Genomic DNA, 25,737 nt, shown 5'->3' with positions numbered 1-25,737 from the left:
ACATTGTGCCGGATGTTCCAATTTGGTTTTACTGGGAGCGTCCGACATCCCTAGTGTGACTGTTTACGAGGGGTACAACTCAGTTGTTCTGGGGGAGCTGACTCAACCTCTTCACACAGAAAACCCTGTACATCTGGTGTGGGCCTCCATTGAAGTGTGCAGTGTAAGCCACCTCTGAGTCTCCAGGCTGTTTCTTGTGTCTGACGAGTTCCTTCATCACACAAAATTCCTCTACAATGTCAATGGCTAAGTTAATGGTCGTTTCATAAATTTGTAGGACTGAAATTTTTGCTCATTCAGTTCTGCTGTCTTTTTAATCATAAAGACTGAAAAAATAAAGAACATAATAAAATACCAAAAAAATAAGAAATGGTATCAGCAACTCAGACTCAAACAGTAAGGTGATGTGACATTCCAGTCAAAGAGACAGAGTGGTGGTGAAGGAAAATCTGTGCCTGTAATACCCATTTAACATTTCTAAATCATCTGAATGTGAAATGCAGCCAGTATCCAATCAAAGTGTTTGTGCATTGAGATGAGAGGCTCATCTGACCTTTTGACACTGAGGGGATTTGAAAGGAGATGCTGATGACTCCCTCAAGATCCTGAAGGGGAATGAGCGACCTCAGAATGGCACGGATGCGGATGGCTTCTCCTTTGCCTCCGTGAATCAACTGTAACATTTCAGAAATACAGTATATCCTTGCTGGTGGTGTATAGCTCAAATGAAAATACAGGGCATCTTATACGGAACATGAGTCTTTCTAGTCCCAACCGTTTAGAAAACTTACATGAACTGACATTTTATGGAAACGTTATACTCGTATTAGAAAAAAAATGTTCCACTATCTTTGTTTCATACCATTTTTGTGTACCCTCATATGTTAAAGCCTTTTTTTTTTAAGCACTTTTTATTATCCTTGTGTTTGAAGTATACAACAACAAAAAAATCATATTTCTGCTGTCAACCGCTAACTTTGGGGAAAAAAAGTCTTTCAACAGCTATTTCACATCACATACAAGTGCCTAGAAGAAACCGCTGGTAAATGTTGCATTCTGGGTAAAAGAGTCCTTAAAAGCCATGGCAGCTTTGGGAGACATGAGTGTTGTATTGATGCTGAAGGGCTGCTGAAGACCATGAAAGCACTCACTTGAATCTCTGGAGCACAGCGCCCAAGCAAGTCAATAAGTGCCGAGTAGAAGGTCATGATGGCGTGCCCCATATGAATGAGGTCATCATCATGGTCCTGGAGCATATCCCTGTTAGAGAGAGAGAGAGTGTTTGAATTCTGTCACCAAGTATCCTGACCAGATTATAGTTTTATGGTCTATTAAAATAGCCCATTATTCTTGAAAGAAAGTCTTTCTTGTACTTTCTGTTTGATTAAATGTCAATATGTTAATATACACTGCTGGATGGTCTTACAGTTACAATTTTACACACACGACACATACATAAGTCTGTATTTACATATACATATACATATATATATATATACATATACATATATATATATACATATACATATAAATACACATATACATATAAATACACATACACATATAAATACACATACATATATATACACATATAAATACACATACATATATATACACATATACATACATATATATACACACATATATACATACATATATATACACACATATATACATACATATATATACACACATATATACATACATATATATACACACATATATACATACATATATATACACACATATATACATACATATATACACACATATATACATACATATATATACACACATATATACATACATATATATACACACATATATACATACATATATATACACACATATATACATACATATATATACACACATATATACATACATATATATACACACATATATACATACATATATATACACACACATATATACATACATATATATACACACATATATACATACATATATATACACACATATATACATACATATATATACACACATATATATACACATATATATACACACATATATATACACATATATATACACATATATATACATACATATATACACACATACATATATACACACATACATATATACACATATATATACATACATATATATACACATACATATATACACATATATACACATACATATATATACATATATACATACATATATATACACATACATATATACACATATATACACACATATATATATATATATACATAAATACACATATATATACACATATACACACATTACATATATATGTGTATATATATACATACATATATAAATACATACATATATACATAGATATATGTATGTATGGGCATTTTCATAGCTCCTCACCACCACTTACTAAACTATTGTGCGCTAAAACATTTAATTGCTCATAATGTCGCAATCTTTAGCTGACCAGAGTATTGGGAAAACTCTGGAAAATTAATTACCCTGCAGGTAAAGAATTTTGTAACGTGCTGAAAATTGCTGTCCAACCTCGTCATGTAAAAGGCATTTATGATAGTAAATCAATTTTCCACCTGCATAATTAAAGTTATGTACAATGGAGCCGTGTGGGTGAACCGATTCTGAGAAATGAAATTCTGTCTCCATGAAAACACATTTAGAAAAATCAAGTTTTCAAAACTCTGACAGTGTTCTGTTGGACTGGTGAGTGATGCAAGGTCCGTCCATAGAAGTTTCCTCTGATATTCTAATGGCTCCTTCCATCGCTGCTAGAAGGCCGTTTCCTCCATCGCCTCGCAGTGCAGGACCAAAACACTCCGGACGTCTGATCAGCAACCTCAACACCACATAAGCATTCTCCTCTACACTTTCCCCTGTGGTCAAGGAACACACACATTTTATGCCTCCCAAATCTACCAAGACAGAAAACATCAACACTGAGTGTGACACCAGACCAAAGAAATCAATAGAAAAATGATATTTTCATATACAGTATGCTCAGCTCATTATAAAAGGAGAGAGGTACAGCCAAAATCCGAAGAACAGAAAGCCAAAGCAATCTGGCTGAACTGTCAACACCCTCAAAGGCAATTTGAACTGATGCCTTCTGTGCACCGCTTCACAGTATAAAATCAATAGTAGAAAAACAGTGATTACCTCTATTGCAAATAGCTTACTAAACTGGGAGCATGAGATGATGCACCCTCTTGCCCTACTTAAAGCGGTTTTCAAGCACCGCCACAAATATTTAAACAAGTCACAGAAGTGATAAAAGGCTCTAAATGGGTTATCATCAGTCAAACATATAACTGGATACATGAGACATGTAATATGGTCATTGAAAAATTTTCGTTAAATGTTAAAGCTGAAGGCTTCATAATTTTAAGGGACAAAAGGAAAATTTGTGTTTTATTTTGTAATCAAAGCCATCACAAGATCTTATCTAGCCAGCAACCATTGCAGAAGACAGCAAAGCGTAGAAAATCCAGATAGCGTTCTCCCTCCACAGGGTTCCATCCGATGTCAGGATAGCCTCTAGCCACTAGCATTGGGCAGCTCTTGAGACCACAGCCAGCAAGGTACTGCACCACCTTGACATTTGATTAGATTACAGCATTAGTAAGAGTTATCGCAGCAGAAATGATAAGGTTTCATCTGCTTACACGTCACAAGGTGTAGTTGTGTGGGTGGTGAGACCGATCAAACACTGCCTTACTCAGAAGAACTCACCTTCTCTAGATCAGGTTCCCTCAACGCTAGTGCCAGTTCGTTATTATCCATAACAGAGGCCGCTGCCACATCCAGAGGAGTGGCCCCACGCATGGATGGTGAAGCTAAGGGATGGAGGCATAAAACACAGACACACATATACTGTCAGGTTGTAGGAGTTTCCTGTCATGGTGACAGGCTGTAACAAACTCCCAAGAGGCAGGTTGTGAGGTAATTAACTTCACAATTTACTTACAGCCCCTGAAATTGAATTCACAACAAGTGATCCAAAAGTGTTTTTGTTTTTTTTTTACTGAATATCTGTCATGCCTTTTACAGATTGTAAAGCCCTCTGAGGCAAAAAGTGATTGTTAATTTTGGACTATACAAAAGCAATTTGCCTTGACTAACATTGGGACGTGCGAAAGTTGACCCTTTTGTAAATACACTTAATTTGAAGGAATTTTCCTACAGTGCACCTGAGACGTTAACTTTACAAGGTTGAAAATATGTTTTGTTAAATCAGTGTCATTCAATTCATTCAAAACAATTTATGTTATTGCTCACAGGGCAGGTAGCAGCTAACCTTAGCTTGCTTTCGATTTTGCTTTTTCAAATCTTTGTAGTGTACTTTTTGTTGTTGTTTTTGTTTAAGTGACTCCAAGAGTGGACAACAGCTAATAAGCTGAATAAACTTTAAAAAAAAAAGACACAAAAAAACCCCCCAGCATGTTTCAGGGCATGTCTGAGGGAGAAAGAGATGTCAAATCATACTCTGCACCACTACAGGCTAACACCATCCAGCTGACGTCACCTCCTGATCAGCTCACTCTCACAGGTCATTGTGAGCTTCTTAACATGCCATCGCCTCCTGCCCTCACACAGTGGGACTGGTAATGTAAATGGAGTAGGCTCTGTTCCAGTTGGTGGTGACATTTAGGTGACATCTATAAACTGTTCACAGTCCAGGATCATTTGGGCATCCCTTCACTGACACACACACACACACACGTACAATTTCAAGTAATAATAACACAATAATTACAACACAATTGCCTCAGTAGCAATTCAAACTATGTCTTGATAAATGCGATACACATACACAAACACATATATATGAATATATATACCCCATTCAAAAAGCTAATAGACAGTGTAATAGCATGCTACTTAATTTTAATGTATCACAGTGTATTCTGAATGAGATGTACCAAGTCCAACGCTGCTGTTTTCCAGAAGGTAGCGGAGATGATCAAACAAGGCTCCCTGATTGTGACGGCTGATGCGGCAAAAATAACAAAGGAATCGACAGCAGCCGGCCACCATCTTTGGAAAGGAAATTTCCTGTTCGAAGTAAACACATACGTTTAATAAAAATGTAAACGTAAGTGACAGGGTAAAGATTTTACAAAATAACATGCTTTCATGGGTGATGTCAGTTGGAATGCACATGGCTGCTCATATATTGGCTTTTGAATTACCACAAGAACACTTAATGAACTCACTTGAGCAACAGCTAATGACCCGTTCTTCATCTTGAACATTTTCGCCCAAACATCAATATCAAATTGAATTAATCTCACCTTTGATTCCCCTTCTCCAAGAACATTGACCATCACCTCCATCACTGTTTCATGCATCCCCAATGCTCTCATTAGGTCAGGGTGCTGGTAGAAAACTGTATTATTCATGATGTCTCTGTATGGAAGGGGTCATTCCCAAAATGATGAAAAAAATCAGATTATTTTTTAAACTTTGGGATAATCTTTTAAATGAAATTACACAATCCCACCATAATCTGCTCTCACCCCAGTCTTCTGATCATCAGCCTCTCCTCTTCTTTACCCATCCGGACACTGAGTAGGGAACGAATTTGGCCAAGGGAGGACAGCAAAGTCATTGTGTCCTCTACTGAAACTTGGCTGATTGTATAGGCTTTAGAGAGGGGGGCTGCCATTTGGCCCCCAAGACCCTGATATTGGCGGTGCAACAATGAGAAGATAGCCCGAACCAGTCCAGGGTCCTCCATCTCTGTCTCTTGAGCCCAGCGCAACATCGTCTTAGAGATCAACATTTTGAGGGACTCTGAAAAAGAAGATAGAGGAGGGGGAAAATACAGGATCACAAACCTTAAACAGTGTTAGCTAAAATGTATAGTAGCATGAATGAGGAAATGTTTTTTCAGATTCTTTTATTAATCGTACTTTTTTATGAATTTATCTTCAATTTCATGAACTTGTTTGCATCAATTAGTCACTTGCCTAATCAAACAAATATCCTTGAGAGGATGTTTATATTTGGCATTTCCCATTAATTACTAGCTGAAAGCAGCTATTATGGATATTTTTTATCAAGGGAATCAAATGCATCAAATATTCTCTGCCGCTCCTCTCAGTTTTATTTCACAGCATGTTTAAGATGTACTTACTGTAACTCTGTGGTTTACACTCCTCCCCTTTCAAAGGTGTCCTCTTCAGGCCAAGAACTCTGACCACCAGACTGAGAAGTCGATCTTTAACAGACACCTCTGCGTCTTCCTCTTCCTCTGAGTCACCGTCCAAGTCAATCCCTGCACAAAATCACAAAATATGGTTCCCCGCGTGATAATCATGGCAAGTATCAGCTCAGAGCTTTTTCATATTCTACAGGCTCAGTGGGGACTAATAATGAACCACTTGAAGATAAACAGGGATCCAACCACAATGCATGTTGAGAAGCTGATGGAAGTCTTGTAGGAGTTGCTGGATCTCTTCTGGACACGGACAGACCTCTTGCTGTTCGCTCTCTCGGAATCTCAGCAGCATGTTGATCTGAAGAGAGGTTATGTCATTTTTACCTTCTGAAAAATGATGGCTCTGCTGATTTAATAATATGATCAAGTGCTTGTATACCCTCAATTATCTGATTAACAATGAGTGATTTTTCCATTTTGTGAACAATAATTTACTGTAATCACATTTAACCTGTTCTTGTGGGGGTGACCGGAACTCCTTGGTCTTGCGGGCAGTGAGGGCAGCAGACATGTGAAGCGCCTGCATGACCTGATTGTAACGAAAATGCTGGTTCTCCTGGAGCCGACCCACAAAATTGTCAGCGAAGGCAACCACAGCTTCTACCTTGTGGCGCACCTGGCAATCACACAGGTAAGACAGCAGATGGCAGAGCTAGAGAGAGAAATGTATAAATATTTGATTAGTTATCACCGTTTTCAAAAAAAGAGAGGCAATGTGCATTCCTCCACCAGGGCGAAGACGCACTCACTCAAATGACGTTTTAAATGGGATCAACATAAATTCCAACCAAATTAATAGATATTTTCACTGTAAATACGCTTCATGTTGTATTTCCTGACAAATTAATGAAATGTCAAATGTTAAATAAAGTGTAAACAGCAACCTTCGGATCAGACCCAAAATGTCATGCTTTGTAACTCCACAAAATTTAATTAAAATTCAGTTCAGTAGTTTTTGTATAATCCAGCTAGCAGATAAAAAGAAAAACACATATCTAAAAAGAAAAACAAGCTCCGGGCGGAGATCCCTGGGCCTTGTTCAGGAAATGTTCTTAAGCAAAGAAGGATTTTTGTAATCCTCGATTTAGTCTTACAGAAACCTGTCGTGCACAAAAAAACATTTCATGACCAAAAACCAAAGGGAAAAGAAAAAGAAACAAGTAATCGATTTATTTGTTCACCTCAAGTTTGACAGCTTCTGGTAGCTTCATTTCAAGTAGTCCCTCCTTAAGAGCTTCGTCTTCCTTTCTGTTGCCCCCTTGCTCTTCTTTTTCATCATCACTGACATCATCATCTTCCTCTCCCTGCTTAGGGTCTTCACCACTTCTGCAGTAGCTTCCAGGTTCTATCAGTTTTACAACTTTACCCAGGTCTTCATCACCCACAATCCCCATTACCAGTAAGGTAAAGAAGAGTCTAATAAGGGGAACCAGCAGAAGCTCTATGCTGCCTCCTACAGGGTCCCTCACACCTTGATCCACAGCTGACACCCCTGCACTCACCATCTCCACTGTCAGGTTCTTCAAGATGTCCAGCGGGATTTCTGGGCTTTCAATACACTCTATTTCCCATCCATTTCTCCTTACAAAACAGGGAATGGAGAAATGCATCCGTGGTTTGAGGGATGTGCTACAAGTCATGCTTGGTATGCCTAGAAGAGGTTGACCATTTTCCCCATTTACAGGACTGGAATAAAGAGTGATATCTCTGGTCTGGTCCGTCATAGGCACGACGTATTCATGGTTCATCATCAGGCATGCAGCAGTGTGACTGCTAAAGTGAACCTTAAAAAATAAAAACAAAATTATTTAGCCACCAAAGACTGAAGGCTCCAAATAAAAACTTGACCTTCAAAAAACAAACACCTGGATAAGAAGCTGATAGAATGCAGAGCGGAGGGTGCCTGGGAGGTAGGGATCCTGAATGGCATGAAGGAGCTGGGCCTGGTCCACGTGACTGCAGATGGCATGACACACTCTCGTGTTGCCAAGAGTGCATAGAGAGCAATAGAGAAGGAGGGTGTGATACTGAAAAGTCAAGAGGTCATCAAGCTCGGAAAGCTCCAAAATGTCCACGCATCTGGACATTTGTCATGAGGAAATAAAGAAAAGACAAGAATAAACATAAGCTGTAGTTTACAACCAGTAGTACATGCAATGTACTTGCAAATGCTACATTTGTTTCTGATCTCTGACCTGTTTTCGTCAGGGATCTGAAGGGTCATTACTTGGACAGGCTCAAAACATTGGACTCTCCAACCGTGAGGCTCATCTGGTTGATCTACCAACACCTTCAATGTAGTGTCCGGTATGCGGGTCCACAAAACTGGGCTCAGATACTGGACCTGAAACCTAGGTGGGCACTGAGGCGTGGCATTCCTCCTCTGGCTGCGAAGCAACCCAGCTGACAGGGGCATTGCATTCTGGGTACATAGGAAGACTAACATAAAAAATGTGCACAAAATATACTGAAAATGAACAGTTCACGGAGCAGAAACTTCTCAATGCTAAACCAAGCTGCAAGCTCATTGTACATCGCTGCTAAATGTATGCGTTTTCAAATGTAACCGTTTGCATAGTTCCACTGACAGACTGCAAAATGACCTATCAAAGACTACTTCACTTGATGGTAAACAGCTCATTATATTTTTGACCCCATATATTTAACAGAATGAAAACGGAACAACAAGTAGTAATATGTGCTCTAAAAAGAATTGCCTCTGGGTTCAATTATGATATGGCCACAACAGCATGTCTAAACGTCTTCAAAATGCTGCTTTTTATTGTATTAACTGAAAAAGGTAAGAACACAAGATTCTTCCAGTCATTTACATGTTTCATAACTGAATATTTTACCTTTATGCTTCCCAGTTCAAACTGGAACATGTTCATGGTGGTGGGTTTGACAAAAACAGCTGGAAACAGCTTTGTGCTGGCTTCCACCTGACACGGGATGAAACATTAAAACCTCAATTTAATAATGAAACATGTCAACCATATACTGTGATTACTGGAAATGTGACATTGATACATGATGATAAAATAAATAGTTATATACGGAAAAAAAACAGAACCAAAACAGTCTTACTTGGTAGAAAGTGGCCATCTCGACTCCACTGGAGGTGAAGGTGAGCAGCCCAGTAGCTGTGTCAATTAAACAGCCAATTTCCAACCCCGCACTTCTCCGACTCTGAGACAGGCCTGTGGCCTCACCGGCACAAACCATGTAACAGTTACAACGCTTCACACTGTGAAAGTGGTTTGGATTATGATTAGTAGGCAGCTGGTTGCTAATTTGCAATGAAACTCAAAAGAGGCATCGCTAAATATAAGGCATGAGACACAGTAAGGTGCAATTTCGTGACGTGGTTTGTGTGTGAAGGCTGAATAATGGCAGCAGGCAGCAACTCCTCTGAATGCATTCAGCATTTGAATAGCTGCTAACGATAAATAAATTGCTCTGACACACTAACCTTTCCTGGACTTTTCCACTTTCATCTCCAAGGGTGACGGTCACAGTCTGGACATCGTCAGTGTCAAACGTTGTGACATTTTGATGAAAATCAGAGGTCACCCAGCCAACCCACACATTGAAAGGCTCCTGGCCAGGAAGAACCCTCACTGAGTAGTAATACTGAAACACAGAGATCAGCAAGTGTCGCTGCTCAGAGTTTGTACTGTTGCGTACATGTTTGAAAAAGCATTGGTTTTGAGGAGATGAGATCATGATAATATTAAGGTCTTACTCTCGAGCTCTGGATAAGGTGATCACTGTTATCTTTGTCAACTACGACATCTTCAAGAAGCCGTGCAGAAGAGTCTCTGCTGACCAGGCCTGGTTTTGTTCTCTTCAGCAGGAACCTTAGCAAACATAACACGGTAACTTGAAATGGAGTAATTTAGTTCAAATACACTATTTTTTTTCCCATTTAGAAACCTGGCAAACAAATACATAGGAGATATTATTATCCAGAAGAAAGTATCCCAACTGAAACAAATGTTCCTGCTTTTGTGCTTAGTTGTAAACTACCGTTGTTTCAATCTTGACGTCTTGTCATGGCTATGATCCTTGTGGTTGAGCTCATCTCTTGATCCACCAAAGTTGTGAGCTGACTTCCTCAGTATTTCAAAGTCAGAGTCCACCTCCTCCTGCTCTTTCCTTCCTGAGAGGACAACAGGAATTAATTACAGAACGTCCCTGGGGAGATTAACAAGAGCAACTCATCAAGGTCATGACATTAAAATAAGTAATCTGGATGGTGAATAATCTGGGTAACCGCAAGGAAGACTTGGGTAGCTCCAGATCTCACAAACTCATTATTTCACTCAATTTTCATCTTGCAACAGCTGTTAATTTTCATGTTAGATGTAAAGCAGTATGTAAAATTTGCTCTTTTCACTTGTGGTAAATATAACAAATCCTTAATGTGCCTTTTCCAAAGTCCTCTGTGGCTAACTTTCTGATATGATGGAACATGACCAGAACCTGGGGAGAGAGAGTTGGAGGCCACTGGAAGCACGCCTCCAATAGGCCTGGTAAGGACAGCAGCGCATTCAATGGACATGCTGAGCCGGTAAAAGCCCATTTCACTGCCTGCTCCATGGTGGGCCACCATCTGCTGAGAAACCCTCAGGCTGGATAAAGAATCAGTTGAGCCACTGACTCTAATGACCTTGAATGAGATTTAGATAAGATACCAAACATCAACATCAATCATTTCTACGAGCAATGAGCCCAAGATATATAAATAATGCATTAAACTTCATCAAACACGAAAAGTTAGACCAAATAATTAAAGGAAGCTGATTAACTATACACAACAACCTGTAAGTTCTGATCATCAGGTAGTATTGAGGTGAACTGAGGCTGTTTCCAACTCATCCACAAGGCTGGCTCTCTGGCCATGTTGACAGCAAAAGGCTCATAACCCTCCTGTTGACCACACACAGTGAAGTACTGCAGTGAGTCCACCTGACGGCCCAGGTTCAGTCTCCCCATCTGGTTCACGCCAACACTGACCACAGGCAAAAATCCTGGGGGATACAGGAAACTATCTCTCAGCTTAACAGGCAAAGAATAAGTCTGGACAATGTTCTGTATGGAGTCAAGAACTTCCAAACCGTTGTGTATATCAAAGTCCTTGGCAGCCAGCTCTGATCCTTTGTCATTAAACAGCACCTCTCCGTTGAGCGTGACCATCATGGTGTGTTCAGTCAAGTCCAACAAGCAACCCACTACGTCCCCTCTCTGCCATACATGTCCCAGGGGCTCACCGCCCTGATGATACCACTGAGCCTGAAAGTAACAGAATGAGTTAGACAGAAAAGTAGAGAGAGCTAAACATCTCACATAGAGGAGAGCCAGAAGAATCACACCTCACAGCTCACGGATCGTATGATTTGTTGTTTAAAACCATCTTCTGATTCAGATGTGAAGATTACAGTGGCTTTGCTCAATTTATACGTAGTTTAATGACCTTTTTTTTTTTAATCTACTGATTTGATATAGTTTGGAAAAAGTCCAGCTGGCATATCTTAGCACCAGGGTGAATTAGGGTGACATTGCCTGGACAGAAACTTGTGTAAAGTAGATGTTTGATATCCATCCATCCGTCCATTTTCTATACCACTCACCCAGTAAGGGGGGGGGGGGGGGGGGGAGCGGCGGCGGCTGGAGACTATCCCAGCTGACATTGGAGGGCCATCAGGAGCAATTAGGAGTTCAGTATCTTTCTCAAGGATATTTCGACATGGTCACCCGAGGAAGTGAGGATTGAACCAGCGATCCTTCAATTGCTAGACAGCCACTCTACCTCCGAGCCACGAGATGTTGGATATTTCATTGGAAAGTTTATCCGATTAAATCCAAAACTTCTCATTAATTGCCAATATCAAACATGAGCCTAGTGCCGCCTCTCTGCTGGCTGGCTGCTCTCCGAGACATCCCTCAGCAGCAATAATGATTAAACAGCTAGCACACACCGATTAGTACGCCGATTTTTACTTTTTATTCAAACCAGTCCTACTGGATTTTGATTTGAGTAAACCAAGAAATGTCTCACTGTGAGAACATGTTTTTTCAATACACTCTCGGTCTGTTATGAAAAAAGTTTAAACTGACACTGGGGCTTCCTGCTGTGATTAAAGCTTTGTGCAGTTTTAATATCACTGATAATGTGACTGTAAAATTTAAATATCTCACCTCATATCCATCAAAGACATAAGCCTGGTCATCTGAGCCAAGCTCTTTATCGGGGGTGCAGCCTGGTCGCACCCAGCCAACTCTCATATTCCCCTCAGTTACCATTTCAAATTCAAAGTACCACTTCCCCTGGGTCACTGCGAACGATTTTTCTGGTCTGAACACTCTGCACTTCTCAGCAGAGGAGAGATGTGGCTTTGATAGTACGCCTTCAAAAGCCAAGAAAAAAAACAATTTATCCTCTAAAATAAAACATAAATTTTCATTAATCAATGTCTTATAGTAATATTCACGTTAAATTATATATAACATTAATACAGTAATAATACACAGGAACTGATGCTTTGCAGCCGTGATACTATCTCTCCATAAATTCATTAGCTGCTGCTGTTTACAATAAACGAAAGATCATGGACTAAGCTGCAACTCAGCAGAGTAGCAGGGCTTTGAGACATACGATGTTCCTGTTTGAGGTTCTCCAAGCTGTAACCATAGGCAAGCAGGGTGCAGACAGCCTCTCTAACACCCTTTCTGCTCAGTTTCCTGCTCCTTTCATCAAGGAGGCTGTAAGGCACAAGGTTTGGGCTCCGTTTGCTTTTCACATCCTAAAATTAAACATTCGGAGCACAAAAATGAGAAACAGTATTAGTGTTTGGGCTATCAAGAGGGTGTTGGTGGGAATATTTTTCCTCATCTATGATTTTTACTCAATCCAAAAATACTCCAAACTAAGGCTACATGAAAAGACATCTTCAAATGCCATCCTTTAAATGTACAGCCCACAATATAAACCTGCTGGGCCCCGTAGGTCCACCCCTGCTTGATACGCTCTCTGGCCCAGACGTTGTGATCGTTTTCTGCCAACAACTTAATCACTTCCTCATGGGCTGGACTCAAGGAAACTCGGCTCAGATCGACTGGGGCCGGTCTGTAGCCGCTTGGTAGCTCATACCTAAGACATAGAATACAAATTGGATGTGTGTGTGTCTGTTGTCGTTTATTGGACAATGATGTGGTGTGTGATATTGTAAAAGTATTGAGGGATAAGGTCAAGACAAACATGCCAAAGGGAATGCAATGTGCCTTATCTGCAACAGCTCCATGAAAGATGCTTTTAAACATAACCACGAATAAGACATACTTGGTGGAAAGTCTTGTGTATTCTACCGTCCCCTCAGCATGGCTGTCAGTTAAACCGATGTGGAAACCAAAAGCAAGAAGAGTCCTTCAAGGAAAACAAAGAAAAGACTTGTTTAAGTAGAACATGTGTATGAAAGAATGCAGAAACTGAAGCGATGACAGAGCTCACCTGAGTGTGTTCTGTGCTACTTGAAGACTGTGGTTCCTCTCCTGCTCCGGCAGCTTGGAGAACTCCACCAGACACGGTTCATGTCTCTTCCCCTCGTCTCGCACCTGTTTGATGAAAATTTTCTTCACTTTGCAAGCAAAGCTGAAGCAAGCTGCATCCTGATTCTTCCTCTTAAGTGTCGTGAAACATTTTTTATTCCCAAATTGACATGGTGCAATTATTTATTTTATGTATAAGTCTTTGCTTGTAGAGACTCAAGTACGAGCCCAGTGAGCAGTTAGAACTAAATGTTAAGTTTACTTTAAAATTCAGAAAGATATATTTTTTTATTCAACTGTATATTGTATATACCAAATTCATATGATGTCCAGGGTTTGGCAAGAACAACTTCCAAGTTCATATGTGATGTATTTTGATTTGAAGGTTCACATTTGCGCGTTCTCAAATTAAAGGATTTAACTCCATGCTCTTGTATTTAAGAAGCAAACAAAATCAAAATAAATTCTTGTATCACATTTTAATGCTTGCAGAAACACAATATAAACTGAATCGGTATAAACACTGAAGAGTTGAAAATGTATCATCCTTGCCCAAGAGTTAGATCATAGAGGTTATCAGTCAGGAATCTTTAGATGGTTCTACTTTCTTACAAAGTCAATGCACAAAATATGTTGGCGTTGTTCTTTTTCCTCACAGTTCCATGTGTCCATCCAAGCTCAATCATGTCCATTACCCAGAGCTCATGGGTATTCTCAGCCATTTTTTCTCGGATATCCTCCATTTGGTGCGGCAATTCCACCTGTAACAGTAATACAAAAATTATGTAAATGTAAATACATTCCAGTATGAAGTGATAAATTGTTGAATATCTAACAAAGGTTTCAATAATCTCTCTTGATAACAGAAATAACTGTATTCTGGTTTTTACCTTGCTGATGTCTACTGGTATGGGGGTGAAGGTAACTGGATTTACAGGCACTAAGGGACCAATGAGCTCGCGTTTCCAATCTCCATGATCCAAGATGTACTTATGACATGGTTCTACATTCAGCTTGACTCTAGGAAGCAGTGCCTCACAGCACGGAGCAAAGCCGGGGGGAGGAAGGAATCGAAACTCTCCGTGTTTTCCCCCAAACAGAAAGCGAACCCTTGTTTCAAGAAATAAACCATAAAAAAATGCCTCATTAGAGTTTACTGTACAAAATCAATAGCCAACGAGACACCTGAAAGGATTATTAGCTCATGTTATGAATGATGACCATGGGACAATCAAAAAGATCTTCACGACTAACTTGACCCCAGCAGAGAAGCTGACAGCAGGATGAAGAAGTCCTTCCGCACTGAAGTTCTCCAGCATACCCTGCACAGGTAGACCGTTGACCCGGAAGGAGATGCAGAGGGCTGAGAGGTCAAGGCAGCAGCTAACCACGTCATCATCTTTTAGCAGATGAGGATAGGGAGAGCTCACTCTGCGTGCCACGCAGCCTGAAATTCACAAGACAAATACTTTTTGGGGGATTTTTCTTTATTGAATTAAAACCCTGACACCTGAAATGATCGATGAGAACGCCACATATTTCCCAGATGGTGGTTGTCTTTCATTCTCACATTTACAGTATAAGAACACTTTTTTTTTTTTTTAAACCTGACATTATTAAATCAGATCTAATCTGTTTTGTCATACTTTAAGCAAATACTTTCCCATATGGTACAAGATTAAAACACAATATACATGTTAGTTTTCCTAATTTCTGAATTGAGCCAATTGTTGCTGCCGCTGTTGATTTATTATCAGCACCTCCAATCTCCTTCTGTGCCAGCTTAAAAGAACAAACAATAATTTGTTCCTCCCTGGATCTCTGGATAATTAAATGTCGCTGACCCATAACCATTCCTGCTATTTCATTGGTTGCTGAGATGTAGTCCCTTCAACATCTTCAAATTAGGAAACATATTTTAATTTCTTTGTTGTTTTGTTTCAGAAATATTATAAATCTTTTATGAATCAAATCTGAATTTGATGGGTTTTTTTTACAGTTCTAAATAATTATATTTGTCTCCAAAAGTATACTGAATTAATACTCAAGTGTGTTTTCTTTCTTGAACCTGTCTTTCATTTGATTATGCATTGGTTAGTTTGTGAAAAGAAATGGAATAAAACATATTTTGGTGTGCTGTTCCAGAGGCATTTACATCTGAGTAAATGTATGAGTGAACAATAAAATGATGATCAGCAAAATGCTTGAGCTGAATACTGAAATAGGTGAACAAGCAATCACAATTCAGTGGGTGAATCTTGTACTTGTACGATACACTACATCTAGTATGTCTGATATGCACTCAACCTCACCTGACCAGAGGTGCAGCCCATCAAATCCGTAGGAGCAAAGGTCATCTCCCACCCCGTTTCCGCCCCAGCCCTCCCCTCCTGTCAGCCTGGGCCTGTAGCCCTCAGTGCAAGCCCAGCCGACACGCAGGTGTGTTGGTTCAGATGTGAGGAAGGGGTCTACATGATCCACAACCAACTCATAATACCACCTCCGATGCTGGGCTGAATCTTCCCCCGTAGCCAGGAAGATGTTTGGTCGTAAGCTTTGGAGACACAAAAGAGTAAAATCAGTGAGTGCTTTACTTGTCGCTGATTTGGTCAGATTTTGGTCTGATTATAAAGTTGTAGTGTCATGATAATGTCTTTGTAAAGAAAAATGTAAAGAATAATGTAAAGAAATGTATGTTGTAGACATATGAGAGACATTGAGATGGAGAGTTGAGTGGAAAAGTAAATTGCAAATAGGTTCCTTGATTTAACAGCCCAGCAAACACAGCATCTGGAGTATAAATGCCAGAGATTGCAAAGTGACACTAACCGACTGACAAGAAGTAATGGGGACAGAGATGTGAGAACAGACCCAAGGACACACAAAAGAGACCAGAATAAATAATGAAAAATACAAATATGGAAGGAAACATCTGGAAGAATTTACTAAATTTGATGTGAAGTGACGAGACAAAGGGGGAAAAAAATGCTGAGATAAAAAGGGGAACAAAAGCAAATGTAGCAGTGAGGCATTTAATTGAACACAAAGAAAAGATAGAATGAGAAATGGCTTGCGGTGAAAGACAGAGAATGCTGGGGAATGGATCGAGCAGGTGTGAAGAATATAGAACTAAATAAGCTTTAAGGCCCAAGGAAGAAAATTGGCTGCTGATAGAGAGAATCATGATAAAAGAAGGCAGCTATTGAGAAAGAAAGGGTAGATGGGGGGGGGGGACTTCAACAGGAAAATGAAATGGAAGCTACCTACAAGATGAGACTGGCAAAAAAAAAAAACATGAAATATGATGAAACTGGCTAAATGTATTTAGATTAACTTGCTCATCCGTGCTGCATACGAGAGGATTATGCAATAACATATGGCTGAATTTCATAAAACTTCACGGACGGTCATAGCATTAGCCAAGGAAGAAATCCATTCAATTGTGTTGCAGATGTGTTTAATATCATGAAAAATGGCATTTATTATTTATATCAGGTTTGGCTGAGTACAACTAGGTGGAGGCATGCATTCTCCAAGAACAAATCTTAAATCTAAAATGGTAGAGCCCAACTAAATGACTTATTTCACACACTCTCGATATTGTAATCATAAGAACATAAACATCAGATGATTTGGTCAAGTTCCAGGTTAAAACACTTGTGTGTATTTACTAAATGTCAGAGTGGGAACATGCATCATCTAAGAAGACATTCATGCATTATGCGTCAATTTGATCAAGTAAATATATATTGGGAAGCATCAACATTGTTTGACAGACTCTTTAAGAGGAGGATGAGGCCATAGGACATGTTTTGCTCTGACATCAGTATCACTGGTCTGATGGTCTATTCAAACCAACAAATATGGTGGCGCAAATGAAGAGATAATCAGAAATAATTCATCATTAACTCAAGTATAATAGAGAAACGGTGAGAGCCATGGTGAAGAAAAATCTCAAGGAATTCTAATATCAAGGCTGTGGACATGATTACAAACAGAAACCTTCAAGTATTCCAGAGCATGCAACAGGGAGATCTCTACATTGACAAATTCCATTTGGCTAAAGGAATTCATGAGTGAGCATGAGAAAGCCCTCATTCAGTGCCTTTCCCTAAGAGAGGAAACACAAGATGGGAGAGATGTACTCCACACACCAGTTTTACGTCCGTCATTTAACTGTGCCTCAGTACCAAAATGGCAGACTTTATGCCTGAATGGAACAAGTAGGTGGGTCTTTGTAGTAGAGATACAAACGCATGAGAGTACTGTGCTGGAGGTGGGAAGAGACCAATTTTGAGACTGCTGTGAAAGATGAACGATAACCCTCATTCCCCACGTATTTTGGTTCTGTCTGTGTCAATTTGTCAAGCTGAATCAACTGGAAAACTAGACTGGACCGGCCCGGACACCCTGTTGAGTGATTTGATGCTGCAGAAGACAAGTTAAAACAAGTTGAGCTCACCAGATTTCATCTAAAGCTCCATTACTTTCTTTCTGCTGGCAACTGAGGCAGTTGGTATAACCTGAGCTGTGTGATGAAAAATATAAACCACAGTTCTCATTTGGATGTTTTATGCAACAAGAGCTTTGGCTGACTTGTGTCTGACTTACTGCAAGAAAGGTGAGTGAATAAAAAAATAGATTCCAGAATGGAAAACACAGAACACCTATTTAGAGAGAGAACTTTCAGATTTGTACCTGGTGACCTGATTGATCAGACGTGTTTGGAGCAGCAAATCTCTCTCTGGCAGCAGACTGTCACAGATGAGGTTCTGATTGGACCGTACTGCAACACCATGGCACACACATAGGGAACACAGCAGCTCCAGCACCTGAAACACAACCTGTCAGTACTTCATCCAACAACAAATGGATATTGTCCCACATCAAGCACTACTATGACAGCTGTGATTCACGTTTCTATCATTGCACATTAGTGACATTTGTTTTCATAGATTCCGAACATAACAAATAACATATACAGGAAGAAACATTTTTTTTTAACCACTAGACATCAACTAATGCAGATATTAAATATGCGAAGAATAACACGGTGGTTGCACCAGCTTTTCCTGATCAATGTGTGTACATTTATTCATGTGTAAATTTAGTTATCTGAGGGGAAAAAAACAAGTGTGCATTTAAAATTAATTATTCAAAGGGAATCAAAAGATGTATGGACCAGATGAAGAGGTTTCCATTTCTTGTCCTTGACATGAATTATCACGTTCTTTATCACTGGTGCTTATACAATGCTGCTCCTTTTAGCAACTTCTCATTTCATATGATAATTAGGGCCTGAGCCTGAAGGTACTTCAGGCGAAGACCCTATTATGTTTGTCTCTTCTGTTTGCTTCGATAAATCTATTTTTTTCGATGTGATATACCTACTGATCTGTGAAGAACGGTATCTCACTAGCATGTACATCAAGTGTTTACTATGGAAGTGAAGGCTAATTGATTGATTCGCTGATTCTGATTCTAATGCAACAACTGGTCATATCCAGTATTTATTTCACAAACACATAAAAAAACCAGCGGCATGGTGGTGCAGTGGTTAGCACTGCTGCCTCAGAACAAGACGGTTGCGGGTTCGAGTCCTCGGCTCGGGCAGTCTTTCTGTGTGGAGTTTGTATGTTCTCCCTGTGCCTGCGTGGGTTCTCACAGTACTCCGGCTTCTTCCCACTCTTCAAAGACATGCAATTGGGGATTGGATACTCTAAAATTCACCGTAGGTGAGAATATGAGTGTGAATAGTTGTTTGTCTACATCTACAGATGTTGGCCCTGCGATGGACTGGTGACCTGTCCAGGGTGAACCCTGTTTCTTGCCAGTAGTCGCTGGGATAGGCTCCAGCCCCCCCATGACCCTTAACAGAAAAAGCAGAATGCAGAAGCATCCGGAGCAGAAGAAAATGGATGGACATAAAAAAACATTTTAAACTACCTTGTGGTTGCATCCATGCTTGTCCAGAAAAGAGATGACGGAATAAATGTGTCCCTCTTTGATGACATTCAGTGCCTCGGGGCTTTCCACGAGGATGCAATGCAGAACCTCCAATACTCCTGTAGCATATGACAGTGACTATAATTATTCTATTTGGTATGAACAATGACCGGTGTCTACTGTTTACTTGCCAAAATTATAATAAAGTAAAAAAAAAAAAAAAAAAATGCTTAAAAAAATGCTTCTAAATGCAACCAACCAGAAGAGGCCTCCAGCTGGTCTAGCTTGCCAATGAGCCAGTCGAGGGAGCCTGAGAAATGTGCACAGTTTACACGGTTTCCCCGAATCAGAGAAGCTGGACAGGAGAGAAAAAGGAGGATGTTTTGTTCTACTTAAGTAGCAATGCTACCAACACAAACATGGCTCAGTCAATGGAACACATTTTTTAAAGACAGCTTTTTCCAGTAAATGAATAGGCACAAATCCTCATAGTGAGGGTTAATTCTTACCCAGTAGCTCATAGAAACGGTTGAGAATGGTCTCCCACTCTTCTCCTGTATCATTCTGAATGGCTTCAGAAAAATGTGAAGCACTATTGTACTGGTGTAGACGATCAATAGAGTCCAACACCAAATCTATCACACCCTAAGAAGAGAGGGAGTATACTGATGGAACACAGATGCAAATACATCTCGAGGGACCAGTTTATTACTTCACACAAGTATTTACCTCCTCTTGAAACATGTTCTGTCGATTCTTCAACGTGGTCATGTTATTCTGTTTAGCTTCATGGTTGAGCCCCTCTGATGACAACTGGAAATAGTTTATGAGATCCTGCAGACTACATGTCACCATCTCCATTGGCAAACTGACAGGAGGGAGGTTTCCTTGTTGACCACATCCATCAAGTTTCCTAAAGAAAAGGTCAACAAAGATAAGGACAAAAGCTCATGGAGTAAATTTGGAGAGATGGTCTTTTCTGTACCAAATAATGATGTTGCCTTAAGTCTGTAGAGTGGAATGTCTCTGCGGCACCACAATACTTCATTCAGAATGCACATTTAGCCTTTAGCATATAATGCAACCTATGTTTTGAATATTGCAGTGGGATTTATTGTGATTTCAGACATTCTGTCTTTTGATTAATGTACCATTAAATGGCACAGCCCTACACTGCATTTCTGTATGTGGTGCCCCGAGTTGACAAGATGTGGCACGCACCTGATAAATTGACTGAAAAGGTGAGTAGCGCTCCGGATGAGTCTGGCAGTGTGAGATTCTTCTCTCTGAGATCGAGACAGTGTTAGCCCATCGTCCATGTGACCCTCACTATGCAAAATGGCCTGAGAACACAGAATTTACGATTATTTTCTCTTGAATTCTTTTTTGGGCTGTCAGACTTTCTGCATCGTACATACAATTTGTTTTGAATCGTTGGTTAGTCAACAGCAATATTCTCCTAAACGAGCTTTTAAATCTGAAGGTTCACCTTTCGCTGAGCTCCTCCCATATGTGTAGATTTGCTATCAGTTGCTTGGTAAGTAAGCCACAGCCCAGAGTCTACATGCTGAATATAACAAACAGAGTCTCCGTACTTGATCTCTGGGGACCCCATGCCATCAGCATTTGTTTTTGTTCCAGTGTCAAGCTTCTCCTAGAAAGGCAAAAATCTATTGTTAAAAACATCAAAATACATATGAATAGATCACAACATCCTTGAATAAGTGCGGTTTATTAATCCTGATTCCTGACCTTGGCTGATCGGAAGCAGAAGGAGGTTGTGCTGATGTCGGCCTTGTCCCGATCAACCAGGTAAAGGCCTTTCTCCTCTGTGAGACCGAGGTACCGGCCAGTCGTCACGTGGCAGAGACGGAACGACTGACCCCAGCTGGTATGCCTGCCGCTCCACCTGAGAAACATCACGAGTATTTTCTGTTGTTTTACCTTTGAAGGAAACTACACAAATAAATGAAGCACAATCTACAGTACAAAATGAAATGGCAAGGGAGCATCAAGCGGATACAGAACACTGATTTGACTCTGCGTAGAAAGGTGCTCCACATTTCAGTGTTTTTTCCACTGAAAACTAAATTATTTGACTGTACTATGATGAAACACAGTTAGTTAATAGTGGCATTTCTTACCAGCTTTATACACCATGTACAGGTTTACATCAGCCCTGAGCCTGGAAGGTTGATAAAACCATTCAGGACTATTTTTTATTTTTATTATCTTTTTAATTTTCGCAATTGATTAAAAAAATGCAATTGTGACAATCATTTTTTGTTGTGGACCTGATTTTGATGCTAATCACAAACAGATAAATGTTAACATTTTTAAAAGGATTCAAACTACACAAGAGTTCAGAGTAAAATCCTAAATAAACAGTCAAAAAATATTAAATTAATGAATGAATACAAAAATGGAAACAAATAAATAAAGGGGGATGGGAAATGGCGATACTGTGGTTAGACTTAACCTATAAACATACATACACATTCATGGAAAGATAACTGATTCAAAATTGCAAATTTGTTTTTTTTTCAAACCTGATTGTCATAGGTTTGGATCTAGTGTGCATTTAAACTTAACATTATAAAATAATTTTCCATTAACAAGAAGGACACGCTGGGACCTAATTGTGAGTTGAGGGTGACTTAGCGCTGTGGAAGTGAGGCAACAAAGTCTTCAAAAATATTACTGATGTGTACATCAAAGGCAGTGACTTTAGATAGTCCTTGAGTCACAAACTCAGAGCCAATCAGGATTCTGTGAGCAAGTGGCTGCTAATTAATACTCCCTGATATGAGCTTGGATATGGTTGGAGGAGTGAGGAAATAATACTGCAGAGGAGACACAAGCCAGCACTTGTCCTCAGAGACAAACTCCAAATATTCACCTGATGAAATGTAAAAGTGCATTAATGCACATATTCTTTGATTGAATTTCTGACTGAGGCATAAATTTGAAGAGAATCCAAACTTACGTCACGATTTCTATGTTAAAAAAGGTGGAGTCCACTTCTCGAGTCTGTGAAAACGTGCCTATTTTCAGATATATTCTGATTGAGACACATCATTCACAGGGGATTATGCTGTTTACACTCCAACAGCTCCTGCTTCAGGCTTTACTGAGGATGAAGTAAGCGGCTCGAATTGATACGACTCAGGACCAACGTGGTCCTCCGTCTCACTGGAATCTGCCTCGGGGGATTCTAGAGGGGAATGTCCTCAACCTTACACTCTGTATGAGTGCCATGGGATTCTGTGTTGTTCTCTTTTTTTCAGGCTAGGGGATGTCACTCATATGCTTCACGCACACACACACACACACACACACACATCTTCCCTTTACTTACACAACACAGAGAATCTCCAGCCTCCAGAGAGAGCAGGCATGGCTGGAGGCTGATCCGCTCTCATAATGCATTGTCCTAGATGAGGAAAGAAGACATGACCACAGAAGTAAAGGACGTTTTTATCTGGCTGACATGAGAGGGGATTAGTCTTTTCAACTGACCTTTGCGGCTCTTCCTCCTCTGTAGAGGGAATTGTCAGACACGCATCACTATGACTGTGGAGTAGTCGCAATGTGTCACCCCCCTTCAGATATCCTGGAAGCAGCACAGAAGGCACCAGATTATATCGATGCTAAAATAAACAAGAATATACTACAGAAAGAAATACAAACTAGATGATGTGGTTCATAGAGTGAACAATCACAATCTGATTATGACTCTCGGGCAGCATATGACTGTTGTCAACAAAGAAAAAAGTACTATGCAGCTGTGCTACAATTTATCTTCCTGTCATTCTACAGATGAAAAGGTTGCTTTTTAATATGGTTAGAGAGCAAATACACAAAAACCTGCCTTGAGCAACTCCACCTCCACAGCAGATGGGAGCAACACTCCAGAGAGACTGCTGGAAGGCTGCATTAATGATCAGACTGTCACTCACACTTTTGTTGTCAAATGCAGTGCCGAAAGAAAGGTGCTGGGAAGAAACGAAAAAATGGACTCATCAATAACATTTTTTTTTTTTCTATTTAAACAGCAGTTTTTTGCTGACACCTGCAGATGTCCATCAAAGGACATGAAATCAGTAATATATACACACACACACACACACATATATACATATATATATATATATATATATATATATATACACATATACATATATATATATATATATATATATATATACACATATACATATATATATATATATACATATACATATATACATATACATATATATATATACATATACACATATATATATATATATTCTATATATATATATATATATATATATATATATACTCTATATATATTCTATATTCTATATATATATTCTATATATATATATTCTATATATATATATATTCTATATATATATATATTCTATATATATATTCTATATATATATATATATATTCTATATATATATATATATTCTATATATATATATATATATATATATATATATATATATATATATATATATATATATATATATATATATATATATATATATATATATATACATACATACATACACACACACACACACACACACACACACACACACATACAAGTCTTCACTTTAATTTTGAGTGTGACTCCAAATCCAGACCTCCATGGGTTAATAAATTTGATTTCCATTGATAATTTTGGTGTCATCTTGTTGTCAGCACTTTCAACTATATAAAGAACAAAGTATTTAACAAGAATATTTCATTCATTCAGATCTAGGATGTGTTATTTTAGCGTTCCCTTTATTTTTTTGAGCAGTGTATATAGATTTTTTGTTGACTTACCAGATATCTCTCTGAGGATATGCTGACCAGTATGAGGTCATCTCCCACACGCACTTTCTCACCCTCTGACCTCTGTCTGGATGCTGGATGGACCGTCCACCAACATGCCTCACCTGGCACACACACACACACACGATGTGATTAAAAGGTAATTATTAACAAAAACGTTCTCAAAATTCAAAGTTAAAAATTGAGATTAAATGTCAGAAAGAAAGACAAATTTTGACATCAGATTTATGAAACAAAACAGCAATCATGACTGATGTTATTTGTGGTACACTTATCTAAAAAAATTTAGTTTTATTTCAAAATTGAATCACAGATTGTACTTTTTCCATCGCATCATTTTGGCTATTTCTCTCATGGTTTTAACTTTCTAATCTAAAACTTCTTACTTGCTATGAGAACATTTTACCAGGGCAAAGTTTCTTTTTTTTTCTTCTTCTTTTTTTTTTTTACTGATGCAAATGGATTTCCACAGTCCAGAGTTCAGATTACAAAAAATTCATTGTAATTACAAGAGCAAGCTAATGGAGAGATAAAATGCAAATAGGTTAAAAAGCAGTTAAAAAAAAAGAACTGTACTGTAACTGTCGTCTTGAAAATACCTGCTTTATCCTCCTGCAGTCCAACATCAAAAGCAAGCTTGTCAGCTGAAGACTGAGATGAAGACAAGCAGCAGAGATACTGGGAATAACATGAACAACAGACTGTTCATGATTTCGTTCAAATATAACAGATATTTTGAGAGGTTCATTAAACTGTTGGAAAAAGAAAGAAAGACTGCACTGCTTTTATTTATTTATGCATTTTACCAAGGTGACTCACCATGCCACTGTGCGAGTGCTCGAACAATACAGCCTGGCCGTACAGCAGAGTGCGATGGCTTCCTCCAGCTTCCACCTAACACACACACACACACACACACACACACACGATGCAAATCAGAAACTTAGTCAAGACATGAAAAAAAGAGAAATTCAAAGTACAGAAAATAAACAAAGTTATTAACTTATCAAACAATTAAGCAGAAGGGAGTAACTTAGAAGCAACTGTCCCTTGCTTCAATTCGTTCATTTGTTGCTTAAATTAAAAGCCATCTGTCGCTTTTGTGATGGCTAAAATTACACTGTATAAAGCCGCACAACAATCACAAATGAAGTTCCAACTTCTTCTAGAATAGCCAGTTTAGTGTACAATTATGTAAGACA

General features: G+C 39.1%; 1 protein-coding gene across 6 annotated transcripts in view; it reads right to left on the bottom strand.

Annotated features, from left to right (window-relative positions):
• The window catches only part of ryr2b (ryanodine receptor 2b (cardiac)), a 176,394-nt gene that overhangs the window by 147,084 nt on the left and 3,573 nt on the right, over positions 1–25,737 (bottom strand). For 5 of the 6 annotated variants that reach the window (XR_015109326.1, XM_086179632.1, XM_086179631.1 and 2 more), the window contains exons 4-48: positions 25,355–25,429; positions 25,135–25,213; positions 24,527–24,639; positions 23,574–23,697; positions 23,222–23,315; positions 23,061–23,135; positions 21,455–21,611; positions 21,192–21,356; positions 20,924–21,045; positions 20,432–20,615; positions 20,212–20,347; positions 19,962–20,057; positions 19,703–19,821; positions 18,455–18,588; positions 16,069–16,310; positions 15,011–15,203; positions 14,647–14,866; positions 14,413–14,517; positions 13,719–13,822; positions 13,551–13,634; positions 13,202–13,361; positions 12,867–13,014; positions 12,410–12,618; positions 11,329–11,503; positions 11,033–11,241; positions 10,694–10,880; positions 10,238–10,370; positions 9,954–10,068; positions 9,681–9,841; positions 9,296–9,455; positions 9,064–9,150; positions 8,404–8,630; positions 8,074–8,287; positions 7,390–7,992; positions 6,660–6,860; positions 6,395–6,506; positions 6,125–6,265; positions 5,505–5,781; positions 5,280–5,394; positions 4,908–5,040; positions 3,718–3,821; positions 3,443–3,578; positions 2,675–2,861; positions 1,152–1,260; positions 554–674 (exon numbers count right to left, since the gene is read on the bottom strand). Coding sequence is in view for 5 of the 6 variants with exons in the window: in XM_086179632.1 (XP_086035758.1) it covers positions 554–674; positions 1,152–1,260; positions 2,675–2,861; positions 3,443–3,578; positions 3,718–3,821; positions 4,908–5,040; positions 5,280–5,394; positions 5,505–5,781; positions 6,125–6,265; positions 6,395–6,506; positions 6,660–6,860; positions 7,390–7,992; positions 8,074–8,287; positions 8,404–8,630; positions 9,064–9,150; positions 9,296–9,455; positions 9,681–9,841; positions 9,954–10,068; positions 10,238–10,370; positions 10,694–10,880; positions 11,033–11,241; positions 11,329–11,503; positions 12,410–12,618; positions 12,867–13,014; positions 13,202–13,361; positions 13,551–13,634; positions 13,719–13,822; positions 14,413–14,517; positions 14,647–14,866; positions 15,011–15,203; positions 16,069–16,310; positions 18,455–18,588; positions 19,703–19,821; positions 19,962–20,057; positions 20,212–20,347; positions 20,432–20,615; positions 20,924–21,045; positions 21,192–21,356; positions 21,455–21,611; positions 23,061–23,135; positions 23,222–23,315; positions 23,574–23,697; positions 24,527–24,639; positions 25,135–25,213; positions 25,355–25,429 (7,045 nt within the window). In the remaining variant the exon portion in view is untranslated. Of the gene's footprint in view, positions 1–553; positions 675–1,151; positions 1,261–2,674; positions 2,862–3,442; positions 3,579–3,717; positions 3,822–4,907; positions 5,041–5,279; positions 5,395–5,504; positions 5,782–6,124; positions 6,266–6,394; positions 6,507–6,659; positions 6,861–7,389; positions 7,993–8,073; positions 8,288–8,403; positions 8,631–9,063; positions 9,151–9,295; positions 9,456–9,680; positions 9,842–9,953; positions 10,069–10,237; positions 10,371–10,693; positions 10,881–11,032; positions 11,242–11,328; positions 11,504–12,409; positions 12,619–12,866; positions 13,015–13,201; positions 13,362–13,550; positions 13,635–13,718; positions 13,823–14,412; positions 14,518–14,646; positions 14,867–15,010; positions 15,204–16,068; positions 16,311–18,454; positions 18,589–19,702; positions 19,822–19,961; positions 20,058–20,211; positions 20,348–20,431; positions 20,616–20,923; positions 21,046–21,191; positions 21,357–21,454; positions 21,612–23,060; positions 23,136–23,221; positions 23,316–23,573; positions 23,698–24,526; positions 24,640–25,134; positions 25,214–25,354; positions 25,430–25,737 lie in introns of those variants that run through there. The other variant, XM_086179634.1, reaches the window with a different exon arrangement.

This window comes from Aulostomus chinensis, chromosome 16, assembly GCF_037954235.1.
Source record: "Aulostomus chinensis isolate RoL2024-O1b breed Wild chromosome 16, RoL_Achi_v1.0, whole genome shotgun sequence".
Classification (NCBI taxonomy): Eukaryota; Metazoa; Chordata; class Actinopteri; order Syngnathiformes; family Aulostomidae; genus Aulostomus; species Aulostomus chinensis.
The sequence above is the reverse complement of the archived record's forward strand: the minus strand, read 5'-3'. Positions and strand labels throughout refer to the sequence as shown.